Source organism: Typopeltis vanoorti, chromosome 1 (genome assembly GCF_054136105.1).
Source record: "Typopeltis vanoorti isolate ZY-2024b chromosome 1, IOZ_Tvanoo_1.0, whole genome shotgun sequence".
Lineage (NCBI taxonomy): Eukaryota > Metazoa > Arthropoda > Arachnida > Uropygi > Thelyphonidae > Typopeltis > Typopeltis vanoorti.
The window spans coordinates 58,065,457-58,091,858 of record NC_143549.1 but is presented as its reverse complement, the minus strand read 5'-3'; the positions used below and the strand labels follow the sequence as shown (position 1 = coordinate 58,091,858).

Sequence of the window (26,402 nt, the reverse complement as noted above, 5' to 3'; positions counted from 1 at the left end):
AATATATTCATTTTTCTGACAGAACTTTCTTTGCTTGGCTACCTTGAAAGTCAGTATAACAACTCATGCATTCCATAACACTCTCACTGTCTTGTGATGATGTTCATGCATCATTTACAGTTACATCATTGGATATAAATAGAACAGGTGTGAAATGGATGAATAAAGAGGGAAGGTTATGCAGTCTGGAAGAAGGCATTATATTAAAAATATATTTAAAGTTAAAATTACTCACTTTGCTTCCATATACCACTCCTTTTAGTTGGCAAATTACTTTGTCTAAAGAATTTGCAGCAGTTGTCCTTCCAAATATTCTCCATAAAAGTTCATCATCAAATTCCTGCCATGTACACTTAAGGGGTGTACAGAATATGATAGTACTACATGAAAAATTTACATCATTACTAACTTCCTATCTACAATTTTCATGCAAATCAGTCTGTTACTTGTCAAGACTCCAACATTATCAGATCTTATATTTCTATCGTCTAAGGCACTTTATACCATATCAATCCACCTATATCTTAGTCTCCCTCTGGGTCGTTTTCCTGCCAACCTGCCAAAGAACACTTATTTTGCTAATTTTTCCTCACCCATTCTGTTTAAGTGACCATACCACCTGAGATTAGCTCTGCTAACGCATTCCTGGATGCTGACGATGTCAAGTTCTTTCCTAATATCCTCCTCATTTTTAATATGATATTGCCATTGATGCCATCTGTTCACGCCTCTAATCTTTCTCAGGACTCTCATATCTGCAGTCTCTAATCTTTGGTCAAGTGTTTTACTTCTGACCCAGCTCTCAGATTCATAAGTTAAAACTGGTTTGAACACTGTCTTGTATACAGCTAATTTAGTGTTCCGACTAATTTCTCTCTTATTCCATATGAATTTATTCAATTGACTGCCTACCATACCAGCTTTGTTGATTCTGTTGTCTATTTCCATATTTAATTTACCATCTTCACTAAAAATCGTGCCTAAGTAGCTGAAATGTTTTACTTGTTCCACAGGGTCCCTGTTCACAACGCAGTTGACATTTTCAACAATTCTATCTATTCTCATTGTCTTTGTGTTTTTAATGCTGACCTTCATACCATATCTATTACAACAGTTATTCAATTTAGTCAGAGAATCTTGCAGACTTGTAGCGGATTTATTTAGATGTATAACATCGTCCGCATAAAGCAAAGAGCTGACATTAACCTCTCCAATTTTGATATCATGTTTAATATCACTTTCCTTCATAATGTGATCCATATAGATAATGAATAACAGAGGCGATAATGTACATCCTTGTCTCACACCAGATTTAACATTAAACAATAAAAGTTCAGTAAATCTAAATAAAGTTGCCTTACCCCTTTATATAAAGTTACGATAATGAAATTATTTGTTAATGAATCAGACATGACTGATAAATGCAAAAACTGCAAAATCAGGAAATTTTTCATTCTTGATTTCACTTTGAAATCTTCTGATTTTGTTTTGAAATCAGTATATTTTTCCAATAATGTTTTTGTTTTTTTTTTCATGCTGATTTCAAATGCACAGTTGAAATGAACTAATGAAATTTGAATAATTAAGCTGGATATGAGCTTAATATTTCCTGAGAATATTGATGTAGTGAGTAAAGTGCAAGGTAAAATATTTCACTGAATTATAAAAGACAGCAAGAGAATAACATTCTTTCAAAAAAGATTGAGGATTCAGATAACCATTTACTTTTATAATCCTACTCCATAATTTATTTTGTTTACTACAAGGATGGGAGTTTGAATCCACATATGGCATGGATGTTTGTAAAGTCTGCTCTAGATGAATTTGTATAGCTCTTTAATTTCATCAAACGGTTTTTTTTTTTCAAGATGGAAAAAATGCTTATTTAGTTATTACATTAAATAGAGAAACATTAAGAGAGAAGATGTCTGAAAAAGTCTCTGCTCAAATACAGAAGCATATGCATATATTTAGGGGACTAGACTATGGACCACGCAACTGGAAAGCCCTGTTGTTCTAGATACATCTCTCACCATCTTCATCACAAAAAATATATTGCAGATCTCTCCACTAAAAGTATGGCATCATTCAAGGCTAATTTCCAAATAAATTAATTCACTTCAACAACATCCATTTTTCTTTGGGACTTGCTAAACCACACTTTCAAGTTCACATCACTATATATTTTAATTTTCAATAATATTATATACAAGTAATTAGTATATCAAAACATTAATTTCCTCTAACTCAACTTAGACATATGCTTTAGTAGACAAATGCTTTGTCTAGATCTGTTCTATTAATATCAATAATACTGTTCTATAATTTAATGCAATTTAAATTAAAACTACTGTAAATATATTAAAATATTTACAACAAAACTACTCACTTGGCTGTGTAAAGATAGATTCGCTCCGAAAAGTTGAAGGTCCAGCACTTGCTTCCAAAGGAAGTGTTGGGGTCAAGGAACCAGGTGGAGGAATTGGAGAAGCAAACATGCCATGATGAGAAGCCACAGGAAGAAGAGGTGGTGGTGGAGGTGCAGGATGAGTACTGAATGTTGCAGAGTGATGTGAAGAATGAACTGATGGTGGTAATGCTATAGTAGAACTCAAAACTGGAGAAGTAGGACATGTAGGAAGAGGTGGAGTGATGTGTGAACCAGAACTTGATAAAATGTTGGCACTTGAGCTAGAAAAGGTACCAAATTAACAAAGACATTTATATCATTTATATAACATTTACAATGCTAATAATGTTCACAATAATATTAATAAGTGCAAATCCACGAGATTTACAGAGTGTACATTTTATCATTTTTATATATAGAAAAGTTCAAACAACAGTTAGATGACGTTCATTGTATCTAGCATGAGAGTTGTTGTTGTTGGAGATGTAGTGTGAACTGATTTGAAAAGCATTATTTTAGATCTCAAGAATGGGATTCCTAGATTATACAATGCTTAGCTTGCACATAGTATTTAAAACTAACTTTCAAATTGCAGGAATCTCTCACTTTACATGGTTAACATATCCCATGAAACACCAGGCTCATATGTTAATTAAATGTAATAAGCAATGGGGAAAAAAAAAATTTCTGCCAAAATTTTTCCACTTTTCTAAAAAAAAAAAATACATTTTTTTTATTGCCAATATGTACAAGATAATAAAATATTTAAAACAAGTGAAAGTTTATTAAATACTGTGTAACATGTATTGATAATTTTATACAATATTTAGTGAAGCTATGAGCCATTATCGTGAGATGCACACATCTTGCATAACAGAAAAGAAAACTATGAGAAATATCTGAACAAGGTACTTTGCAATAGCTTTTGTTGCTTTTTTCTGTATATGTACATCTCGAGATAACAGCTCATACCTTGGTCAACATTCCAGTGGATTTGCATACTGCAATCAAGGTTGGGATCAATATTACAACAGCTTAGAACAATTATTCAAATTCTTTTAAATTCTTCTGAATTTGAGTTTAATAATTCCCAAGCCTTTACAGTGCCCATTTCATTTAGCCTAGTGCTTTCCCAATGTTAGAACAACAACAATGGGAAAGAGTCAACCTGTTAGATACAGCCTACAAAATTGTTCACACAATGTGGCAGAATTTTTTTTTCCATTGCCAGCAAAGATTGGTCGATTGGTAGAGCTTCTGCTACTAATGGCTCAAGCAGAAAGTTATGCAAGTTTTGATGCAGTTAGTATTTGGAAGGGGATCAATTGTTGCATGCTGTTGGCACACTCTCCCTCGATGAGTCTTTGGATTCCCTGGAGGTGTCACATAATAATAATAATAATAATAAAACAGCTCATGTTACTTGATATCACTTGGTGTGATGCTTTGTCAGTATTTTCAATGGCATTTTTTATATTATAATTTTTCTAGAACTCCACTAGTGTAATTGGCTTGATGCACTTAGTTGCTTGAATTGCCTGTTCAAAAGTTCTTTTCATGTAATAAGCCTTAAAAGTTGCAAGTGTTCTTGATCCATAGGCTGAAGCATTCACATTGTATTTGGTGGTAAATACATCAACTTCACATTTTCATTTAAAATATATTGAGAAACAGGATGGCTGGGGGGAATTACTAAAACCAGTAGAGCTTTACCACTACGATTATTTTTTTATAATACCTTTCAACTGATGGATAGAAACAATTACCGAAACGGTCTTCAAAGGGATTTTACAGTCATTCATGTTTTTTGTTATTAGCGTGACAAATGACAGGTAGTGATTGCTGGCTGTAATAGCCTCAAAATGTCCTTGGCTTTTGCATACAGTCAACAAGTATGGGCTTTAGTTTGAAATCACCTTCAGTATTACCACCCATTAAAACTGTTATTCATCTTTTGATGATTTATAACTATGTTGTGATTTTTCTTTTTTTGCAAATAAATTTTTTAAATGCAGAAAATATATTTCAAGCTTTCATTTTAACAGTATAGGTACTAAGGGGAATTTTTTTTTTTTATCAGACATCAATCAAAATTGATAAGTCACTCCATTGTAATAGTTTTGTTACTTTGATTCCTAGTGGCTTGCAGAGCCACTGAGGTTGATGTAACTTGTCCCTTTTTCCTATATTCATTGACTTGTTTCAAAACAGTTCACACTATTGCCACATTCAGTCCAAAATCACACATACAATTTTTACTTTCTTATCAACACACTCATCTCTCTTAATTCAAGTTTTTCCTCGAAGCTGTCATTTTTCATTACTAGTGCTCTATTTCCCTCATCCCTTTACCCATGTCATTGCAAGATAATTTTTTTTTTTAAATACAAAAAATGTTTTATCTAAGGCAGTAGACAAATCAACACCCTTATTTAATGGTAGCCTGAACTTAATATGCTCACAGAAGGTATGAAGTCATGTGCATCATTTGAAATTATAAAGCTATTCTTGATAAAAACACCATGAATTAGCTTGCACTTTGGATAATGGCAATGATGAGGAGGATCTTAACATACAGAAATAAAGAGGTTCTGGTTTCATTGTATAAGGCTTGATCAGGCCTCATATAGATTACTGTGTGCAGATTTGGTCCCCTGGTTTTCAGAGTGATGAGAATATACTGGAAAAGGTCCAGCAAAAACTGACTAAAGTGGTAACTGGTCTTTGGAATGTGGGATATGAAGACAGATTGAGGAAATGCAGTTTGCAAAGCCTTGTGAATAGGAAGAAGAGAAAAGATATGAGTGAAACATTTAAGTTTGTAAAGGGTTGTTAATATGGAAGAAACATGGAAGAAATTTTTCATTGAATGGGGAGATAGAACAAGGAGCCATCCCTAGAAGCAGTATAAAGAGGGCATGAGCAGGTTCTTTGCATGGAAAGTGGAATATGTTGCCTGATACTGTGGTGAATGCAAATACATTGAATAAATTTAAAGTATGGTTTGATGGGTTGTGTCTGTGACAGTGTATGCCTCCCACAATGAGTCTTTTGACTTCATGGATGCCTGGTGTTAATAATACAAATATATTTCTGTACTGATAACCTCTTCCAAGTTTTTCTAAGGTCTGTGCTATACAGGTGACTTCTGTTCTACTGGTATCTACGAGGGTGGCCAGAAAAGTTCTTGGTCTCAACAACTGATGGCAACACTATTGACACGATTTTTTTAAAATATAACATTGGATAAAATTGAGTATCGTGTGGTTATAAAACTGTTTATAAAATGTTTGTTTGTAAAAAAAGGTTTAACGCCAAACGAAATTCATAAAAATTTATGGGCACTCTTCTCCTTCGTTTTCGACGATTAAGAAATGGGCTGCCAAGTTTAACCATGGCCATACCAGATTTGAAGATGATCCATGTGTAAAATGTCCAAAAAGTATAACACCACCAGAAATCATTGATCAAGTGCCCGATATGGTATTGGATGACTGGTGAGTCAAAGTGCATCAAATTGCTGAGACTGTAGGCATTTCAAAAGAACATGTATATATATTTTACATGAAGAATTGCAAATGAAACAGCTTTGCGCAAGATGGGTGCTGTGCTTGCTCACAGCAGATCAAAAACGCACCCGCATGAAAATCTCTGAACAGTGCTTGGAGCGTTTTAACAAGAATAAAACTGATTTTGTGCATTGATTTATTACTATGGGTGAGACTTGGATTCACCATTACACATCAGAATCCAAACAGCAGTCAAAACAGTGGACAGAAGCTGGTTGTTTAGCACCAAAGTAGACAAAGTCAGTTCCATCAGTAGGAAAGGTCATGGCATCAGTGTTTTGGGATGCTAAAGGCATTTTATTTATTAATTATCTTAAAAAGGGTAAAACAATAACCAGGGAATATTATTCTGATCTTTTACCCATCATCATCATCAAATTCCTGACATGTACCCTCAAGGGGTGTACAGGGTATGATAGTACTACATGAAAAATTTACGTCATTACTAACTTCCTATCTACAATTTTCCTCCAAATCAGTCTGTTACTTGTCAAGACTCCAACATTATCAGATCTTATATTTCTATCATCTAAGGCACTTTATACCATATCAATCCACCTATATCTTAGTCTTCCTCTGGGTCATTTTCCTGCCAACGAACACTTGTTTTGCTAATCTTTCCTCACCCATTCTGTTTAAGTGACCATACCACCTGAGATTAGCTCTGCTAATGCATTCCTGGATGCTGATGATGTCAAGTTCTTTCCTAATATCCTCGTTTTTAATATGATATTGCCATTGATGCCATCTGTTCATGCCTCTAATCTTTCTCAGGACTCTCATATCTGCAGTCTCTAATCTTTGGTCAAGTGTTTTACTTCTGACCCAGCTCTCAGATTCATAAGTTAAAACTGGTTTGAACACTGTCTTGTATACAGCTAATTTAGTGTTCCGACTAATTTCTCTCTTATTCCATATGAATTTATTCAATTGACTGCCTACCATACCAGCTTTGTTGATTCTGTTGTCTATTTCCATATTTAATTTACCATCTTCACTAAAAATCGTGCCTAAGTAGCTGAAATGTTTTACTTGTTCCACAGGGTCCCTGTTCACAACACAGTTGACATTTTCAACAATTCTATCTATTCTCATTGTCTTTGTGTTTTTAATGCTGACCTTCATACCATATCTATTACAACAGTTATTCAATTTAGTCAGGGAATCTTGCAAACTTGCAGCAGATTTATTTAGAAGTATATTTCTTTTAACCAGACTAGACAAAAAAATTCGTAAGAAAAAACCCAGTTTGCAGAAGAAAAAAATCATCTTTCATCAGGACAATGCACCTGCCCACAAAAGTATTTTGGCAATGGGAAAATTAAAGGATTTGCACTATGAATTGTTGGAATATCCACCCTATTCCCCAGATTTGGCTCCCTCTGACTTCTATCTCTTCCCAAAACTAAAACTCTTCCTTGCTGGTCAGCATTTTTCTTCGAATCAAGAGGTGATGCAGAGGGTATTTTGCAGATCTTACTGAGAGCCACTACAGGGACGGGATAATGGCACTGGAGCATCGCTGGAATACATGTATTAGTCTTAAGGGAGATTATGTTGAAAATAAAAATAATTTTGAAATTATAAATTCATTTTTTCATTGTTAGGCCAAGAACTTCAGACCACCCTTGTATCTTGCAGCTTTTGGAAATTAGTCCATATTTAATCTTTTCCTAAGAAAAATAACAAAATGTTGGCATTACATTATTGATTTCTCTGACTTTCTTTTCTTTCTCACAATTCTTTTCAAAGTAAATGGAGTAAGTAATTAACAAACAACTCATTCTACCCAGAAACCTCTCAATAAAGTATTGCCAGTAATGGATTCTGAAGTTGTAAATAACAGGAGAATCTTGTTGCTTATGTTATCCACTTTTTGACTAACACTGCAGAAAACCCTGGGGCATCTCAATGCCCCCCTCCCATATATCAAAGACACCTGATCATGTTTGGCATGAACACCTGTAAACTAATCTATTATATACGGCCTATCTGAATCTCCACTGCCAGCTTTGGATGCACATTATGTGTGATAATTTTGGACGATTTAATTGTGCTATGTAAATGATGTATTTGCTTACTATCTGATCTTATGATCTTTGCACATATATTGGATGCATTTATAAACAATCAACATCTAAAAATACACTTAAAAATAGAATAAAATCAAATAACTGTGTGCCATTCCATTAGATACACTAGTCACACACCTTTCAAGTGATTTGTTAGCTTTTTCTATTTATATAAACTAACATACACAGGTTACACATATAAGTGCACTGTATTTGAAGGGACAGATCAAGTGATTAAAAAATATAGACTTCATACCAGATTTAAACCATATATCAAACTAGCAACTCTCATCCATTCAGATAAGGACAAGCTCCATCTAAAACATCAAAGAGAGTATGAAGTACCCTATACTCATGAACTAGATTGCTATGGACAAACAGGAAGTCTGTCATAAAAAGCCAAACGGCTACTTTTTCTGGCGAAGTTAATTAAATTAAGGGGATAAAAATCCCTTATTTTATAGCCAGTATGCGAAACTCTGAGAACGAAAACTACGATCTAAGAGTTCCATGCCGAAGAACTATCGTCGAATCGAAGTGTAAGTGAACACCTGGTAGTACAACACCAAGGCAACTCGAAGCAACGGTGGAGCAAGCTCCCTCACTATCCTTGATATTTTCTCATAATGTAAAACACAGCTCCTAGGAGATGTAATACTGCCTTACATTATGAGGAGAGGTCACTACCAAGACCAGTTTCAACCTTTTTTGAGGTCTCATCAGTGAGTAGGTTAGACCTACTGGATTCGCCGATAGTTCTTCGGCATGAAACTCTTAGATCGTAGTTTTCGATCTCAGAGTTTTGCATACTGGCTGTAAAATGATAAGGGATTTTTATCCCCTTAATTTAGGAAGTCTGTCAGTTAGCATTCATATTAGAGAATATAACAAATACAGTTATCACACTGTTATAATAGATCATGCTTTAGAGACACCGCTTCACATAGGATTAGATGGAAGAAAATAAAAGTGCTATACAGAAGTCAGTACAAGTTGGAGAGACTGTTTTTATAATTAGCAGAAGCTATGAAATATTCCTAAAACTTCAACAAGTATGACTGCTTTAATTTATCAAAAATCTTAGAGACAGGAGATAGATAAAGTTTAAGTTGATCTTAAAATGACTAACAATAGATGGTACTAAATTAAGACTTACTTTTTGTTTTGTTCTGGTACAGTTTTTAAAAGCTGTTCTCTGTAATAACTGAATGTTAGTGTCAGCACAATGTGACAAACTAGTTTTGCTCCGAAGATGCTGTGTATAAAACCAACAAAACATTGACAGCTAAATAAATAAACATCATATTTATTTTGTTCCTTTGGTGCTGTGAAGTAAACTGCAAAATTACACAAAAAAGAGGCTCTGAAGCTCAAGAAAGATCCCACAGGAATGCATAATAATTCCAGTGCACATGGGTAGTGCAAAGACTGATGTATCCAGCTGTATCAGAATCTATCGGTATCACTGAAGTGATACCGATAGATTGATATCACTGGAGTGAATATGTGGATTTTAGAGAAGTTAGTAACAGCTAACATACACAAATGGATAGACAAACAAGATATACTTTGCAAGGAACAGCATGGATTTACTAAAGGTAGGTCATCTCAGTGATCTGCTCATATTTTATAATAATGTTATAGCTGAGATGGATAAAGGGAATGGATATACTATGATACTTTTGGACCTTGCCAACACATCTGATTGGATACATGAAAGGCTGTTGCATAAACTGGAAAATATGGAATTGGAGTATAAATTATTGGCTTGGATAAGTGAGTGGCTGACAGACAAACAGACTGTGAATCTGCATGATTTAAGGTGACTAGTAGTGTGCCACTGGGATCAGTCCATGGATCATTGTAGTTTAATCAATATAATAATAATACTGGAAAGGACCAGACAGGAGATCCTCAATTGTTTGCTGATGATGCAAAAACAGGCAGGGCAATCAGAGATGAGATGCTACTGATGTACAGCATTTACTGGATGATTTGAATAGGCTGGAAGCGTGAGCAAATGATAATGGCTATTAATTCCATGTTAGTAAGTGTGAAGTTATGTACTTTGGGATGATGAGATATCCAACGACACATTAAATTGGTGGAATTATGCTTGGAGTAACTGGACTCTAAAAGATCTTGGAGTTATGGTGAACAAGAATTCAATGGTTACATAGGTAAAAATTGCAATTACAACTTGGAGGATAATTCATGACTTATTTTTCCCGGTATTCACAACACCACAAACACTTTTATAAACAAAGATGTTTTATTAACGCTTATATTTCGCTGATTTTCAACTCAGCATCATCAGAGCACAACACACATGTAAACGCGACAGTGAGTGAGTGAAACAATCAATATAATTGCAAAAGACAAAAGCTCTAAAGTCCTATTTTTTGGCGCCCTCTAACGAGGAAAAAAAACAAAAAAACAAAACACAGCAGTTATCCAGGAGTTTTTCTTAGGATAACCATCTCCCAAATTTTTGGCAAATTAATGCAACCATATTTGTTGAGATTGAGAGAATTCTTCAAAGCCATTGCTGACTCAAAAAATAATCTTTCAGATCTATAACGACTCCTAAATAGCACATTCGTTTTCCTCCATCTAATCCTGTGTGAAGGAGTGTCCAAAGCGTGGTCTGCCAGTCCCAACTTGCCATAGTAATAGTAGTGAAGGTATCTTTCATGTTCTTCCAGGTGAATGTTCACTGATCTTCCTGTTTGCTCATAATAGGCCAAGTCACAGTCACACGGAACTTCATACACTCCTGGGTGTGCTAAAGGGTGAAGTTTATCCTTAGGCGAGCGGATCAGAGTTGCCAGCTTGACATGAGGTTTGAAAGTGGTGCGAAGGCCATGTTTCAACAATACTTTGGCTATCTTTTCGGATGTACCTCTGATACAGGGAATAGAAATGGTCATGTTGTATTCTTGTGTATTAGGGGAGGGCAGAGTAATGGGCCTATGTAGTATTTTATCTATTTTGTAGGGATTGTAGCCGTTGGCTAAGAACGTATGGCACAGGTATTGGAGTTCAGTGGTCAGAGCTGTATCGTTAGAACAAATGGCTCTGGCTCTGGCTCTGTGTGTAAGTGTTTTTAAAATGCCGTACTGTTGGACTGGATGATGATGTGATTGTTTATGTAGGTACCTTCCTGTGTGTGTAGGCTTTCTGTAAATAGAAAAAGATAGTGATCCATCTGAAAAGCGGGTGACTAATGTGTCAAGAAATGGTAAACAGTTATTTGATTCTTTTTCTACTGTGAAGTTGATTTTGAGATGCTGGCTGTTTAGGTAGGTGACAAAAGCATCCAAAGTGCCTTGTCCATGGGGCCAGATGGCAAACACATCATCTACATAGCGTAACCACACTTGTGGCTTGTATGTAGCTGTGGTAAGTACTTTGTTTTCAAAGTGTTCCATGTAAAAATTTGCTAACCGGGGAGAGAGGGGGGGAAACCCATAGCAGTACCATTAATCTGTTTGTAGAATTCCCCCCCCCATGTAAAGTAACCTGCATTCATGGTAAATTGAAATAATTCAAAAATATCTGGGGGAAATTTAGACTTGATTAAATCAAGAGTGTCTATAAGTGGTACATTGGTAAATAAGGAGGTGACATCGAAACTAACCATTATGTCTGAATCTTTTAGGATTAGATTTTTAACCAGTGTTTTGAAATGGAATGAATTTTTTACAAAAGTAGAGGAGTTGCCAGTAAGGGGAGCAAGCGACTTTGCCAAATGCCGGGCCAGTTTATATGTGGGACTATCTATGCTATCAACTATGGGGCATAGGGGAATATTAGTTTTGTGGATTTTTGGTAATCTATAAACATGGGGTGGTTTAACATGAATTGGTTTTATTTTCCTGATGATTTCTTTGGGCCATGATGTCACTTTTTTCAGTAATTTTCGGACTTTTTTCTTTTGAGACACTGTAGGGTCTCGATGTATAATTTGATATGTGGAACTGTCGCATATGAGATCTTTCATTTTTCTGTTATACTCTTCTTTATTCATGATAACTGTTGCATTTCCTTTATTGGCTTTTGTAATAATAATATTTTTATTATTATATAACTTTTTAAGCACAGTTATTTGTTTACATGGCATATTGCTTTTTGGAGGCTTAGCCTTGTTTATAATACTTGCTATATCTAGTTGCACGTTACTGGCCATTGCTGGCAGAAGATCGTGGATACCCCGTCCTACTTTCATCATAATTTCTAGTTTAGGAATTTGTTTGAGAAATTCTACAAACAGATTAATGGTACTGCTATGGGTTCCCCCCTCTCTCCCCCGTTAGCAAATTTTTACATGGAACACTTTGAAAACAAAGTACTTACCACAGCTACATACAAGCCACAAGTGTGGTTACGCTATGTAGATGATGTGTTTGCCATCTGGCCCCATGGACAAGGCACTTTAGATGCTTTTGTCACCTACCTAAACAGCCAACACCCCAAAATTCACTTCACAGTAGAAAAAGAATCAAATAACTGTTTACCATTTCTTGACACATTAGTCACCTGCTTTTCAGATGGATCACTATCTTTTTCTATTTACAGAAAGCCTACACACACACAGGAAGATACCTACATAAACAATCACATCATCATCCAGTCCAACAGTACGGCATTTTAAAAACACTTACACACAGAGCCAGAGCCATTTGTTCTAACGATACAGCTCTGACCACTGAACTCCAATACCTGCACCATACGTTCTTAGCCAACGGCTACAATCCCTACAAAATAGATAAAATACTACATAGGCCCATTACTCTGCCCTCCCCTAATACACAAGAATACAAATGACCATTTCTATTCCCTATATCAGAGGTACATCCGAAAAGATAGCCAAAGTATTGTTGAAACATGGCCTTCGCACCACTTTCAAACCTCATGTCAAGCAGGCAACTCTGATCCGCTCGCCTAAGGATAAACTTCACCCTTTAGCACACCTAGGAGTGTATGAAGTTCCGTGTGACTGTGACTTGGCTTATTATGGGCAAACAGGAAGATCAGTGAACATCCACCTGGAAGAACATGAAAGATACATTCGCTACTATTACTATGGCAAGTTGGGACTGGCAGTCCACGCTTTGGACACTCCTTCACACAGGATTAGATGGAGGAAAACGAATGTGCTATTTAGGAGTCGTTATAGATCTGAAAGATTATTTTTTGAGTCAGCAATGGCTTTGAAGAATTCTCCCAACCTCAACAAATATGGTTGCGTTAATTTGCCGAAAATTTGGGAGACGGTTATCCTAAGAAAAACTCCTGGATAACTGATGTGTTTTTTTTTTTTTTTCCTCGTTAGAGGGCGCCAAAAATAGGACTTTAGATCTTTTGTCTTTTGCAATTATATTGATTGTTTCACTCACTCACTGTCGCGTTTACATGTGTGTTGTGCTCTGATGATGCTGAGTTGAAAATCAGCGAAATATAAGCGTTAATAAAACATTTTTGTTTATAAAAGTGTTTGTGGTGTTGTTAATACTGTGAAAAATAAGTCATGAATAACCATCAACACCTAAGCTTATCTGTTAGATTGGAGGATAATTGCAATACTGAAACAAACATTGACATGTATGGATATGGGAAGTAATTTTGCCTCTTTATAAGTCCTTGATATGGGTGTGCCTGAACTACGGTGTGCAGATTTGATTCAGAGGAGGAATATAAAAAACTCTGGAAAAGGTGCAAAGAAGAGTAACAAGGAAGATATTGGGATTATAAAATACAGATTATGAGGAACAGAGTATGCAGACATCGATAAAAATGGAGAAAGAGGGATGATATGACAGAGGTCCATAAACATCTAAAAGGGTGTTATAGGTTATCAACTGATAATATTTTATGTTATATGGAAGGTGGAGAGATGACAAAGGGTCATCCATGGAAGTTAAATTTGTGTGCAGTTAAGAAAGTGGTGAGAGCTAAACTTTCTCACAGAACCATGAGTGAGTGGAAGAGTTTGCTTGTTTAAGTAGTGAGTACATCTAGTGCGAATGAATTTAAGAGAAGATATGACAGCTGGTTTGGGTGATATATGGTCTCCTCGATGAGTTCTTGACTCCCTGGAAGAGTAATAATAATAATATTAAAAAGTGTTGGAGACTGGGGACACATGTAGTTGTCATAGAGTGTTTTTCAGATATTTTTCATTAAATTTTCATTTCATTATCTTTGTATATATTTAATATTACCTCTAATAAAATATGTAATATGTCTTTTTACTTTATCAAATGCTTTCTTATAATCTATAAACAGAAAATGAGTTTCTAAATTAAATTCCCTTCTTTTCTCCATAAGGTTTTTAAACAAATTGCTGTATTCATTTGTAGAATGTCCATTTCTAAATCCATTTTGTAATTTTTTCACTATATATTTCTAATTTTTTGTTAATTATTCCACCATATAGTTTGTAACATTACTTAGTAAACTAATTCCTGTGTATTTAGTAGGTTTTCTTTCATCCTCTTTTATTATATTGGTATTACTGTACTTGTCTTCCATTCTATCAGTATTTGCCCACTTCTATATATATCACATTTAAATTTTTTTACACTCTTTAATGAACATTTTTTTCCCCAGCAAATTTATACAGTTCAGAGTTTATCCTGTCTTCTCCTACTAATTTACCATTTATTTTACTTAGGTTATCCTTTAATTCTTTCAGTGTTATTACATAACCTAAATCATTTTGTAAGTTTTTATTATTATTATTTTTTTTTTTAATGTTAGCATTATCTGTCCAAAAATCTATAAGTAATCTAAGAATTCTTTTAAATTTACTTTATACTTATATATGCCGATTCTCTTATGTCTGCATTCATATGCTTTAGTATATCATAGGTAATGAGTCTTAATTTCTATACATTATTTTCCAGATATGGTATAAATTTTTCTTACTTTTCTTTGTGTCTCTTTCTGGTTTCTCTTTTAATCACTGCTAATCTTTTTTTTTATTTTAATATATATATATATACAGGGTGTTCGGGATAAATTTGACAGTTTCGTAAGGAAAAAGAAAATCTTCTTTGTATCTATTAAATTTAATGAATTGACAAAAAAACATTACAGGCAGAGTTAATTACAATACTATCAACAAGATTTACTCAAAATAACCACCATTAGCATCGATCACAGCTTCAATTCTGCTTCGGAACCTCGAACAAGCTGATGCTACAGTCTCCCTGGGAAGGGCCGCAAAAACTGTTTTAATTTTATCCATTAACTGGGCTTTTGTATTACTGGAAGTGCGATTGGTGTCTTTTTCAACTGCGCCCCATACAAAATAATCCATGGGGTTAAGGTCTGGGGAGTTTGGAGGCCAAACATTTGGACTGGTGAAGTCGTAGAAATTTTCAGACAACCATTTTTGACTTTTCCCAGAGGTGTGGCAAGGGGCCGAATCCTGCTGCCATACATACGGCCTACCATTGGCTACCCTTGTTATCCAGGGCTTGACTACAGTTAGCAACTCCACGAACAAAGCCCGAATTCCAATGCCAGGGTTCTTCAACACCTGTTCCTGCAGATTTGCGAGGAATTCTGCTGTACGAACGCAATCAGATCGTCTGCTAGGGATCTTTCTTCTTGCTACATCCTCGTAGTCACCATTGCAAGTCTCTAGTTCATGCCTGATTGTTTTTACTGTATTCAGGGAGCATTGGGCAGCAGTCGTAATATCCTTATTTTGATGGCGGGCACGAATCATCATGATACAAGTTATTCTCTTCCATGATTCAGGTGGGTTCCAGCTATCCATCCTTTCTGACATCTTGTATATGAATGAAGAAGGGTCCAAACTTTTAAATGAAGAGAAGTGTGTGTTAATACATGTAACTTACGGAAAAATATAATTAATTATAAATATGTCAAATTTATCCCGAACACCCTGTATATATTCAATTTTGTCTTCTTGTTTTTTTAATTACTTAACCATCATTTAAAGACCAGTTTGTTTTTTTTTTATTTCATTATCCCATATATGTAATTTTTATGTTAACCTAAACGGCTGCCAATGTAATAATTTCGTTCATATCATTCCATTCTTTTTATGTCTTCATTTTCTTGCATTTTTTTCTAAATAGTTATTAATCTTCTCTTAGTATAAATTTTTATACTAAAATTATTTAACAATCTTACTTTATATTTAGATTTCATTTCTATAGTTTCTTTTTAGTTTTTTGTAATTTTTGTAACTAATTTGGTGGAAACATTGTCTAAACTAAATAATGATCTGTATCTATTTCTGGTCCTTTCCTAACTGTAACATCTAGGAATTATGAATAGGAAGAGGCTTGTTGCTTTCTAATTCACTATAAAGTAATGTATTATTGATTTTTATCCTCTTGTACACCATGTAAATTTATGCATATTTTTATGTTTATAGAATGTATACATGATTTTTAAATTATACTATCTAATCAATGAGTCATTTTCCATCTTTGTTTATTGCTGAATCTTCAAAGTTTTCTATATTTATTATTACTAATTTTTTCCATTCCCAATCTGGCATTAAGATCTCCAGCTATAATTATATTATCTGCTTTATTTATTTTTTCATATATATCCCCTCATAACTGATTGCAAAAGTCATCATTTTCTTCTTCTTTTCCCTCTTCAGGAGCATACATCCTAACAACTTGTTGCTATAATTAATTTATGGATCCAAATCATTATACCAGCTTTTGCACATGTTTGTTTATCTACTCTCCACTATATATATGACATGATAGCTAGTTGTTTCTTCAAGTTTTTTTTTTTAATCTACAAGAATTGCAATGCTTTCCTCATTTAAAATTTTATTTAATTCATTTTCTTTATGTACCATAATATGCTTCTAATATTTCATATGACATATTTCATCACATCTTTCTTTTTCCAGTTTCTTAACCTTTTTCTAATCTATGTAATTTTACCATGTTTTCTGTCCAGTTAAGATATTTTTGAGAGTGGAAAGTAATATTTGTTTCCCTGTGTCAAGTTACTAGCATGATGATAGGTATCCTATCAGGGCTACCATCAAGAGTCATCCTCACACCATCAAAATTCCACTGATAGCATACTGGGGTGAGGGGAATAAGAAGTAGAAGAAAGTACAGGAAAGAAAGGTAGAAGGCTAGGCTACATATAAAACACGGCAAATGAATGTATATGTAGGAAGTAAGATCTGGTCTAGCTCAGATATCTTAGGTTTGCTGTGCCATACTTAACAATGTAAGCCTCTGAGTCTAGCAGAAAGAACCTTCTCACTAATTATATGGAACTTCATGTTCCTTTTACAGACCTTACATCCAGACCAAATTATGCAACATTTTGACTATGAGCATATAAAGACAAAAAATATATATATATAATTTCTATATATTTATACAATTTCAAATACAAAGAAAAATCACATTTCAATAATATTTTATACATACCTCACCCAATTATGCGATTTTGAAAAGACAAGACTAGTAAGATTGCTGTTAGCACTGTAAGTAGCGCCACTTGATACCGATGCTGCACTAACAGAAGGAGTATTATTCCTGGAACTACTGCGGCTACGACTTGTTGCACCCTCTCTGCTGGCATCTTTATGAACTGGTGTGCTTAACTGACTAAGGCTAGAAAGACTGCTGTTACTATGTGAACTATGAGTGTCTCGTGCTGGAATAGGAGTTGGTGTGTTTGGATGTGAAACTGTTACAACAGGACTACTGCTGTTCCTTCCAAGAACAGCATGGGAAGACGTAGAAGTAATCGTTGTAGATGAGCTAGTGATGGAAGCACGAGTACTAACAGGTGTTGTCACAGTTGCTGAAGTCATGACATTAGATACACATAGCGATGATAATGATGACGCTGACAATGTAGATGATGATACTGTTGTTGCTACTGTCGATGGTAGAGATACATGTAAACGAGGTGCTAAGGGAGATGGTGGTCTTTGCATTTGTGAGGTAGAAACAGGGATGGAAAAATGCAGCCTTGCCTGAGATGAAGAAATCTGTCGATGTTGATGTTGTTCATTACTTATGATGGGCACACTGTTTACAGAAACGTCATTTTTAATGCATGTCACTGGCTTGCTAATAGTTTCGACTAAGTTTTTGTGATTATTGTGGCTAAGAGAAGTGGACAGCACAGGCACTGGTGAAACTGTGTGAGATGATATGACAGTCTGTCCATTGATTACTTTGTTTTTCTCAGTAATAGTCTCCTTGCCAGTATTAGAAATGGGTGGAGGCACCACTTTGTGGTGAAATTTGGACTGAGAAAGAAAGACAACACCATCTGGAGATGAAGGTGCAGAATGATCTGATACAAAATCATACACATTAATTGCAGACACATTAGAATTATTTTCTCTATTGGCTGGTACAGGTGGTAACCTTTTATGAAGAAATTTGTTTGGAGATAGCTTATTGGTAAAATTCACTGGTGTTGAATGATTAGAGACAAAGTCATAGCCATTACTTACAAACTTACTAGTAGAAGCAGTGTCTTTAGAGGCAGAAGAGGAAGGTGGCTCTCCTCTGTGCAGGAATGGAGGTGATACACGTGGAACAATGCCACCTGGTGGAGATGGTGGGGAAGAACATTTTAGAGGTGCCATTGCAGGACTACCAACCTGAGGCTCTTGTGGACTAGTGGCACTTATTACCACAGCGGCCAAAGTATTAGTAGGGCTAGTTGTTGCAGTTACTGCTGCCACTCCCATGGAGGGTTCTAGATGACATGGATCATTTTGGAGTGGTGGTATGGGTGGCAATACAGGTGGTGACCTACAACTTTGAGAATGATTATGGCTACTTGTGATAATGGTAGGAAGCACTTCTAAAATGGAAACTTTTTCTGAAAGAAATAAAAATAAAATGATTAATTATTAAGATAATGAATTAATAATTTGCTATACAAATATGATTGTATATAACTATTGGAAACAAGAAATGTCTTACTATAAAAATTTATGTAATGTTCAGTACATAAAATTAAATTATTAGCAATTATATATTAACAAAATTGCTAAATTATTCATTAACAAACTTTTTAAATGAAATGACTAAAGACATTCATATTACATACAATGAAGATGTCACCAGGGATGTACTTATGCGCAGGTGCACAAGGCTCTAGTTGGGGTCCCAGAAAAATTATAGCCAATTTAAGGGACCAAACAATGAGGGGGGGGGGGGTCCCCAGAACACTCTAGTGCCTCGGGCCCCATCCACCTTGAGAAAAGTGTAAGTATGGCTCTAAGTGTCACATAATAATAATTATAATCCCTCTTCCTCCAAGGTACTCGGCGTTATCATGGCAGGGGACTTGTATGCTTCAGTGATGCTTAGAGCTATGCTGGCAGTAGCTTAGTTACCAGTAGGGGTCACTCCATTGAGACATCGATGGAGGATCCAGGCTAACAATGTTCCATCCACCATTTTAATGGTGAAAAGCAAATAGAAATCCATACCGAATCATTCAACATCTGGGTCATCAAGGACTGCATCAGATGTTGGGAATTCTAGGCACAAGCAATAAACTGAAGAAAACAAGGAAGTTATGAAATGTTTTTTATAGGTCAACACCAGAAAAATGGAGTTTTAAAAAAAGCATATGCACATGATTTGAAAACCCAGAATTTGCAATAATAGAACAAATGGACCAAAAGAATTTTATTTTCTGAAACAAAATATTTACTGAACTTGAGTTGCAAGAGATATGTTATAAATCAGCAGCTCCACTAACAATAATCTCTCCCTCTCTCTCTATATATATAAATATTTATAAAATTAAAATTTAACTGACTAGAACCCGAGAAAGTATAACAAAAAACTTTAATAAATCACGACTAGTTTCATCAGTGTTTCGACTTCTTCAGGTGAGTAAGAAATAACATAAGACTTATATAAATAACAAGGTAAAAAACATGGACTTTCCAGCTTAATAAAAAGAAGCAGAATAGTAACAGTTATATTTGAATAGGTGACCGCGTGATACTGTTGGCATGAGTTGAATGTGTGTGACAGCTAATTTTAGAGCGCCAGTATTGGATTACTGCGCTATGGGGAAAAAAAAAACGCTATGCTACGTTTGAGACCATGCCAACAACCTCGAGAAGAAGATGAATCCAACCCTATCACTCATATACAGTTACCATTTATCAGCTCTCTTACCCCAAAACTATCTAGGATTATGAAGAAATTTAACATAAAGACCGACTATACTACTCTGCCAAAACTTCGTTCTTTTCTGAGTCGACCAAAACCAAAACACAACCAACTGCATTTTCGTGGTATTTATAAAGTTAAATGCGACTGTGGTCGACCTTATTTTGGACAGACAGATAAATCTATTTCACTTCGTCTTGATGAACATAGATGTGACATCTCCAACAATAGAACATGAGTGAGCACCCTTTCCAGTCATGTTCTCTTCTCTGTAAACTTTAACCTCGAAGAACGGCCACACCAAGTTGATTGGGACCACACAACCAATTTATATATATGCAAGGATGAATTTGAAAGACGAATTATAGAATCCAAAGAAATAGTTCTGGGCCCTTCACACTTGAACAATAATCTAAGCTACAATTTGCCTGATTCCCATAGCGCAGTAATCCAATACAGGCACTCTAAAATTAGCTGTCACACACATTCAACTTATGCCAACAGTAGCATGCGGTCACCTATTGAAATATGACTGTTACTATTCTGCTTCTTTTTATTAAGCTGGAAAGTCCATGTTTTTTACCTTGTTATTTGTATAAGTCTTATGTTATTTCTTACTCACCTGAAGAAGTCGAAACACCGATGAAATTAGTCATGATTTATTAAAGTTTTTTGCTATACTTTCTCGGGTTCAAGTCAGTGAAATTTTACTTTTATAAATGTATACATCCCGAGTCAATCCTAATTACAACTATATATACAGCGTGTTCGGGATTAATTTGACATATTTATAATTAATTATATTTTTCTGTAAGTTACATGTATTAACACACACTTCTCTTCATTTAAAAGGTTGGACCCTTCTTCATTCATATACAAGATGTCAGAAAGGATGGATAGCTGGAACCCACCTGAATCATGGAAGAGAATAACTTGTATCATGATGATTCGTGCCGGCCATCAAAATAAGGATATTTCGACTGCTGCCCAATGCTCCCTGAATACAGTAAAAACAATCAGGCATGAACTAGAGACTTGCAATGGTGACTACGAGGATGTAGCAAGAAGAAAGATCCCTAGCAGACGATCTGATTGCGTTCGTACAGCAGAATTCCTCGCAAATCTGCAGGAACAGGTGTTGAAGAACCCTGGCATTGGAATTCGGGCTTTATCACGTGAAATGAATGTTGCAGCCTCTACTATGAAGCTTGCACTCAATGAAGACCTCCGCTACTACTCATACAAGCGCCGCAAAGGTCAGCTGCTTACAGAAAAGGCCCGTGAAAAACGTTTGATAAACGCGAAGAAACTTCTAAGCAAAGTGAAACATCCTGCGGAACCACAAACGATCTGGTTCTTTTCCGATGAGAAAAACTTTTGCCAGGATCAAAAACACAACACGCAGAATAACAGATGGCTTGCATACAGTACAAAGGACATTCCTCGTGTAATGCAGACTAAATTTCCCCAAACTGTGATGGTTTTCGGATGTGTATCCTCTGAAGGCAATGTGATGCCTCCGCATTTTTTCCAAGAGGGCCTCAGGTTGACTTCAGATGGCTACGTGGAGTTGCTAAACACTGTAGTCAAGCTCTGGATAACAAGGGTAGCCAATGGTAGGCCGTATGTATGGCAGCAGGATTCGGCCCCTTGCCACACCTCTGGGAAAAGTCAAAAATGGTTGTCTGAAAATTTCTACGACTTCACCAGTCCAAATGTTTGGCCTCCAAACTCCCCAGACCTTAACCCCATGGATTATTTTGTATGGGGCGCAGTTGAAAAAGACACCAATCGCACTTCCAGTAATACAAAAGCCCAGTTAATGGATAAAATTAAAACAGTTTTTGCGGCCCTTCCCAGGGAGACTGTAGCATCAGCTTGTTCGAGGTTCCGAAGCAGGATTGAAGCTGTGATCGATGCTAATGGTGGTTATTATGAGTAAATCTTGTTGATAGTATTGTAATTAACTCTGCCTGTAATGTTTTTTGTCAATTCATTAAATTTAATAGATACAAAGAAGATTTTCTTTTTCCTTACGAAACTGTCAAATTTATCCCGAACACCCTGTATATATAATAGTAACAATCTGGAGAAATCCAGAGTAAAATCAGGAATAAGACATTATATAATCATTATTATGAAAACAACAAGAACATATTTAGGAAAAGATATTTAGCTCAAACCATATCCCAATTATTTCATAATTAAAAGGAAGACTAAAATAGAGAACTAAGGAAAGAAATATAGACATCAATTACCAAAGAATGAGTGCAATACACACAAATATGCAACAAATAATATTAAAATATGTTTGTATTGAACATCTTAGGAAGTTTCATCTAGAATAGGAAATGGAAACTGAAAATAAATTAAAGATATAAAAAGGACTGGAAAATGAAGGAGATTCTTAAAGATGATACTGATGACCATATCCAGTATGGTCATCAGTACGGTCATAATTTTAATGGACAAATAGGATCAGATGTTTCAGTAATCACAAAAACTATAGTGCCTTTCATGTACAACAACAAATGAAAATGGATATCTTATAGCTGAACTGTGTAACAATCATAACTTTGTCAATGTGCAGAGCAAATTTCCACACAAATCTGGAAGAAAATGGACCTGGGAACATCCAAATGGAACAAGATCATAAATCGATCATATTTAAATCAATGGAAAAGTGGGTGAGATCAGCTCAAAAATTTTAGAGCTTATAATAGTGTAGAACTAAACTCCGATCATAGAATAGTAAGTGCACATATAAAATTTTGTCTCAGCACTTTTAAGCCATAAAACAAGAACAAATAAATATCATTGGAATGACCTAGCTCTTTACAAACTCCATATAAAGAAGCACTATAAAACAAACTAACAGAAAGCCCAATGCCCTGAAGAACCATCCCAGTGCTTTTCTCATATTATATAATCCATCCATGAAGCAGTAGCAAAAACTTTGAGAACATGAAGTCACCAAGACTTCATGTTCTCAAAGGAAATGGGTTTAACACACCACTGAAGAACTGATAAAGAAATTCAATGGCATTAAGCAGCAATACAGAAATCAGAAGATGCACAATTTACATACTCATTTAAAAGAACTAAATGATGAATAAATCATGAACAAACAGATGATTTGTCAGAAATAATAATCCAAAGAGAACTTCCCATTAGGTGTAACAATTTTAAAATGCAAGAATTTGAGACTGCACTAAAAATCCAAAAGCATGAAAAAGCACCTGGATTAGATAGTAACAGCAAAGGGTATTAAACATGGAGAAAAAGGGCTTTGGAAGCAACTGTTAAATATTTGTAATACACCTCTAGCTATATCTGACATTTCACCACAATGGAGAGAAGGTCTAATAATATCAATTCACAAAAAAAAGGCAATCCAAATAACCCACAAAATTACAGAGGAAGTACATTACTTCTTACAACGTAGAAGTGTTACATATGATTCATTTCAGTTCAGAAGCATCTGAACTGAAATGAATCATATGTAACACTTCTACTCAAAAATCAAGCAGGTTTCTTGAAAAACAGAAGCAGTGTTGAACACATCCAGTGCCTTAGAAGAAGCAAGTGATAAAAATCTTGATCATAAACTTCAGAGATTTTTCAAAATCCTTTGATTCAATCAATATACAAAGAATGTGCAAAATTCTCTATGGTATACCTTTAAAAATAAAGCAATAGAAGAAAACCATACTAGATTAATCATTAATGGGAGACTGTTTACCACCATCTCTATTTATTATCCTTGACTATGTATCAAGACTCAGGAAATGGGTATGGAACAACTCTTGAAGAATTGACAGGATAAGTGCACATAAGCAGTCTTTGTTATGCAGATTATGTGGTAATGATTGAGTCTAACATTCCGACTGCCCAAAACTACTTAGATACTTTATGTAAAAATGAAGCACTCATTGGATTGGCAATCAACAGCAGTAAAACTAAAGTCATTAAAGAACAGAGTAGAAGGAAATATTATGCCTAAATGACCACCACACTTTTGAAGAAGTAAACGATTTTCAGTACTTTGGTTCCTACATCAATACTATCAATGACATAGTGAGAAGAAAGCAAAAAACTCTTCAGTTCCATAAAAGGCTCATTGATATCTGGAAATTCACCCTCATCACCACAAATACCAAAGTTTGTCTGTACAAAAAGATCCATCAAGCCATATTTACATATGGTGCCCAGCCATGGAACAGGACTACTCAACAAGCAATTATATCATCAATAGCTTTGGGAGAACATGCCTTCGAATAATACTAGGATGTACGCAGCAAGATCACATTCCTAATACTGCCATTCTTGAAGAAAGCCAGCAAATATCCCTTATAGAAACAATTCAAAAAAGTCAGCTGAGATGGCTGGGATGCCAATCCACCTTGACCTATGTTCAGTGCACTCGCTCTCTGCAGGCCAGCAAATGGACACAGATGAAGAGGAAGACCAAGAAAGCAGTTTTGGCAATACATAAGCAAACTTCTTTTTGAAGATGAGGCTCATGAACCATCTGACATTTACCCTTTCACACAAAAACAGAGCAACTTGGTTCACTTTCATCTAACAGACTGTACCCCCCATGAGTTTTTGTTATATGGATATTTCTGTATATATTTCAGTGATCATTTATTGATGTACTATTCATACATAAATAAATAATCACTCAAGAAGCGGGGGAGAGAGAGAGAGAGAGAGAAATCTGCAAAAATTAACAGAACAATACAAATATATATATTTACTGATATAATGCTTTACCAAATGATAGGAAGCAATGATGATAAAAACATATAAAAAGTTAAAAATGAAAGAGAAAAATGTAATTATAGAACAGGTTAAGGAGGCATTTGTGAATCAAAGCTAGATAAATTAGATACTTCCACATAACCTTTAAAGAATGAGAAGAACTCACAAGGACTTCTGACCTAATGTCCAATCCTCACCACTGCCTGGATATCTGCTAATGGGACATACTGAACGAGTGAAAATGGGCTAGAACTTGATGATGTAGCTGACAAAAATGTATTCTACGTATGAGTTAAACTGGAAAAACAGGACGGTACAACATGATGAAAATACTTGCCAAATGGAGCATTCAGTATGTCCAGTTACACAAAATCCCAGCTGTTTTTGTCAGGGAACCAGAGTAGATAATGAAAAGTCAACTACTGAAACAATTTCAACCCCAACACGCAGAAGTAGAGACAGGCATAAGAAGTATCAACATAAAAAAAATCAAAAGGCAGAAGAACTAAAAGTACTGGGTGAACATATTGGTGATACTGAGATGAAGACAAACAGGTGTAATTCTGCTAAATAATAAATATAGGATGTTATATTCACACAACAGTAATCAGAAAAAGGAAGGAGTAGCAATAACATGCAAGAGGAAACAAGAAGATAAACTTCTTGATTGGCTGGAATTTGAAATAGCATTATGTGGACAAATTTCAAAATGGGGAATTGGAGAACGAAATTCATTTGTCCTATGGTCTTGCCCCACAAAAAGTTTTACTAAGGAAGAAGAAGGGGAATTTTTACTAGAGATATTAAGGAGGATGAAATCAAGCATGTGTCTAGCCACCCCAGTGATGAATAAGCAAGTGTATAGTAATGATTATGCAATGGTAAACGGAATTTCACAGGTCTCCAATTTAAATGTGTTGGTAATGACATTACACAAGAGTAACTATGGAACTATGGGTACAAAGGGGCGTTGAAATGCATGTACATGATTGCAAGAAGTATCAGGAATAAGGTGAGCAGCTTTTGGCATTGGTAAACTCGACTTGGACAAAAATTATAGGCATCAATGAGATCTGGTTGACTGAAAATGATATAGTTACAGGGATAGAATGTAAAAGGTATTGTATTTTCAGGGAGGATAGAAGGAACAGGACAGGAGGTGGGGTATTGCTGAATAGCTGCAGAATTACAACTGAAAAAATCAGAAGTTAAAGAGGATATTAGGTCTGAGGGAGATGGTTCATTTGAGGCTGTCTGGTGTGAGATAGGATAAATAGGACAAAATACATTGCTGGGTGCTGCTATAGTGAATCTTGGGGATTTTAACAAGCGAGTACTACATTGTTTTACAAATGAAAAGGAAGAATGTAGTGCAGCGTCATTGACAAGGCTATGGATAGGATTTGAA

The 26,402-nt window shown here is 35.3% G+C and overlaps 1 protein-coding gene across 1 annotated transcript in view; it reads right to left on the bottom strand.

Moving 5' to 3' along the window:
• The window catches only part of LOC150110013 (uncharacterized), a 594,272-nt gene that overhangs the window by 199,222 nt on the left and 368,648 nt on the right, over positions 1-26,402 (bottom strand). The window contains exons 7-8 of the mRNA XM_090390616.1: positions 17,501-18,917; positions 2,390-2,691 (exon numbers count right to left, since the gene is read on the bottom strand). Coding sequence (XP_090246742.1) covers positions 2,390-2,691; positions 17,501-18,917 — 1,719 coding nt within the window. The remainder of the gene's footprint in view (positions 1-2,389; positions 2,692-17,500; positions 18,918-26,402) is intronic.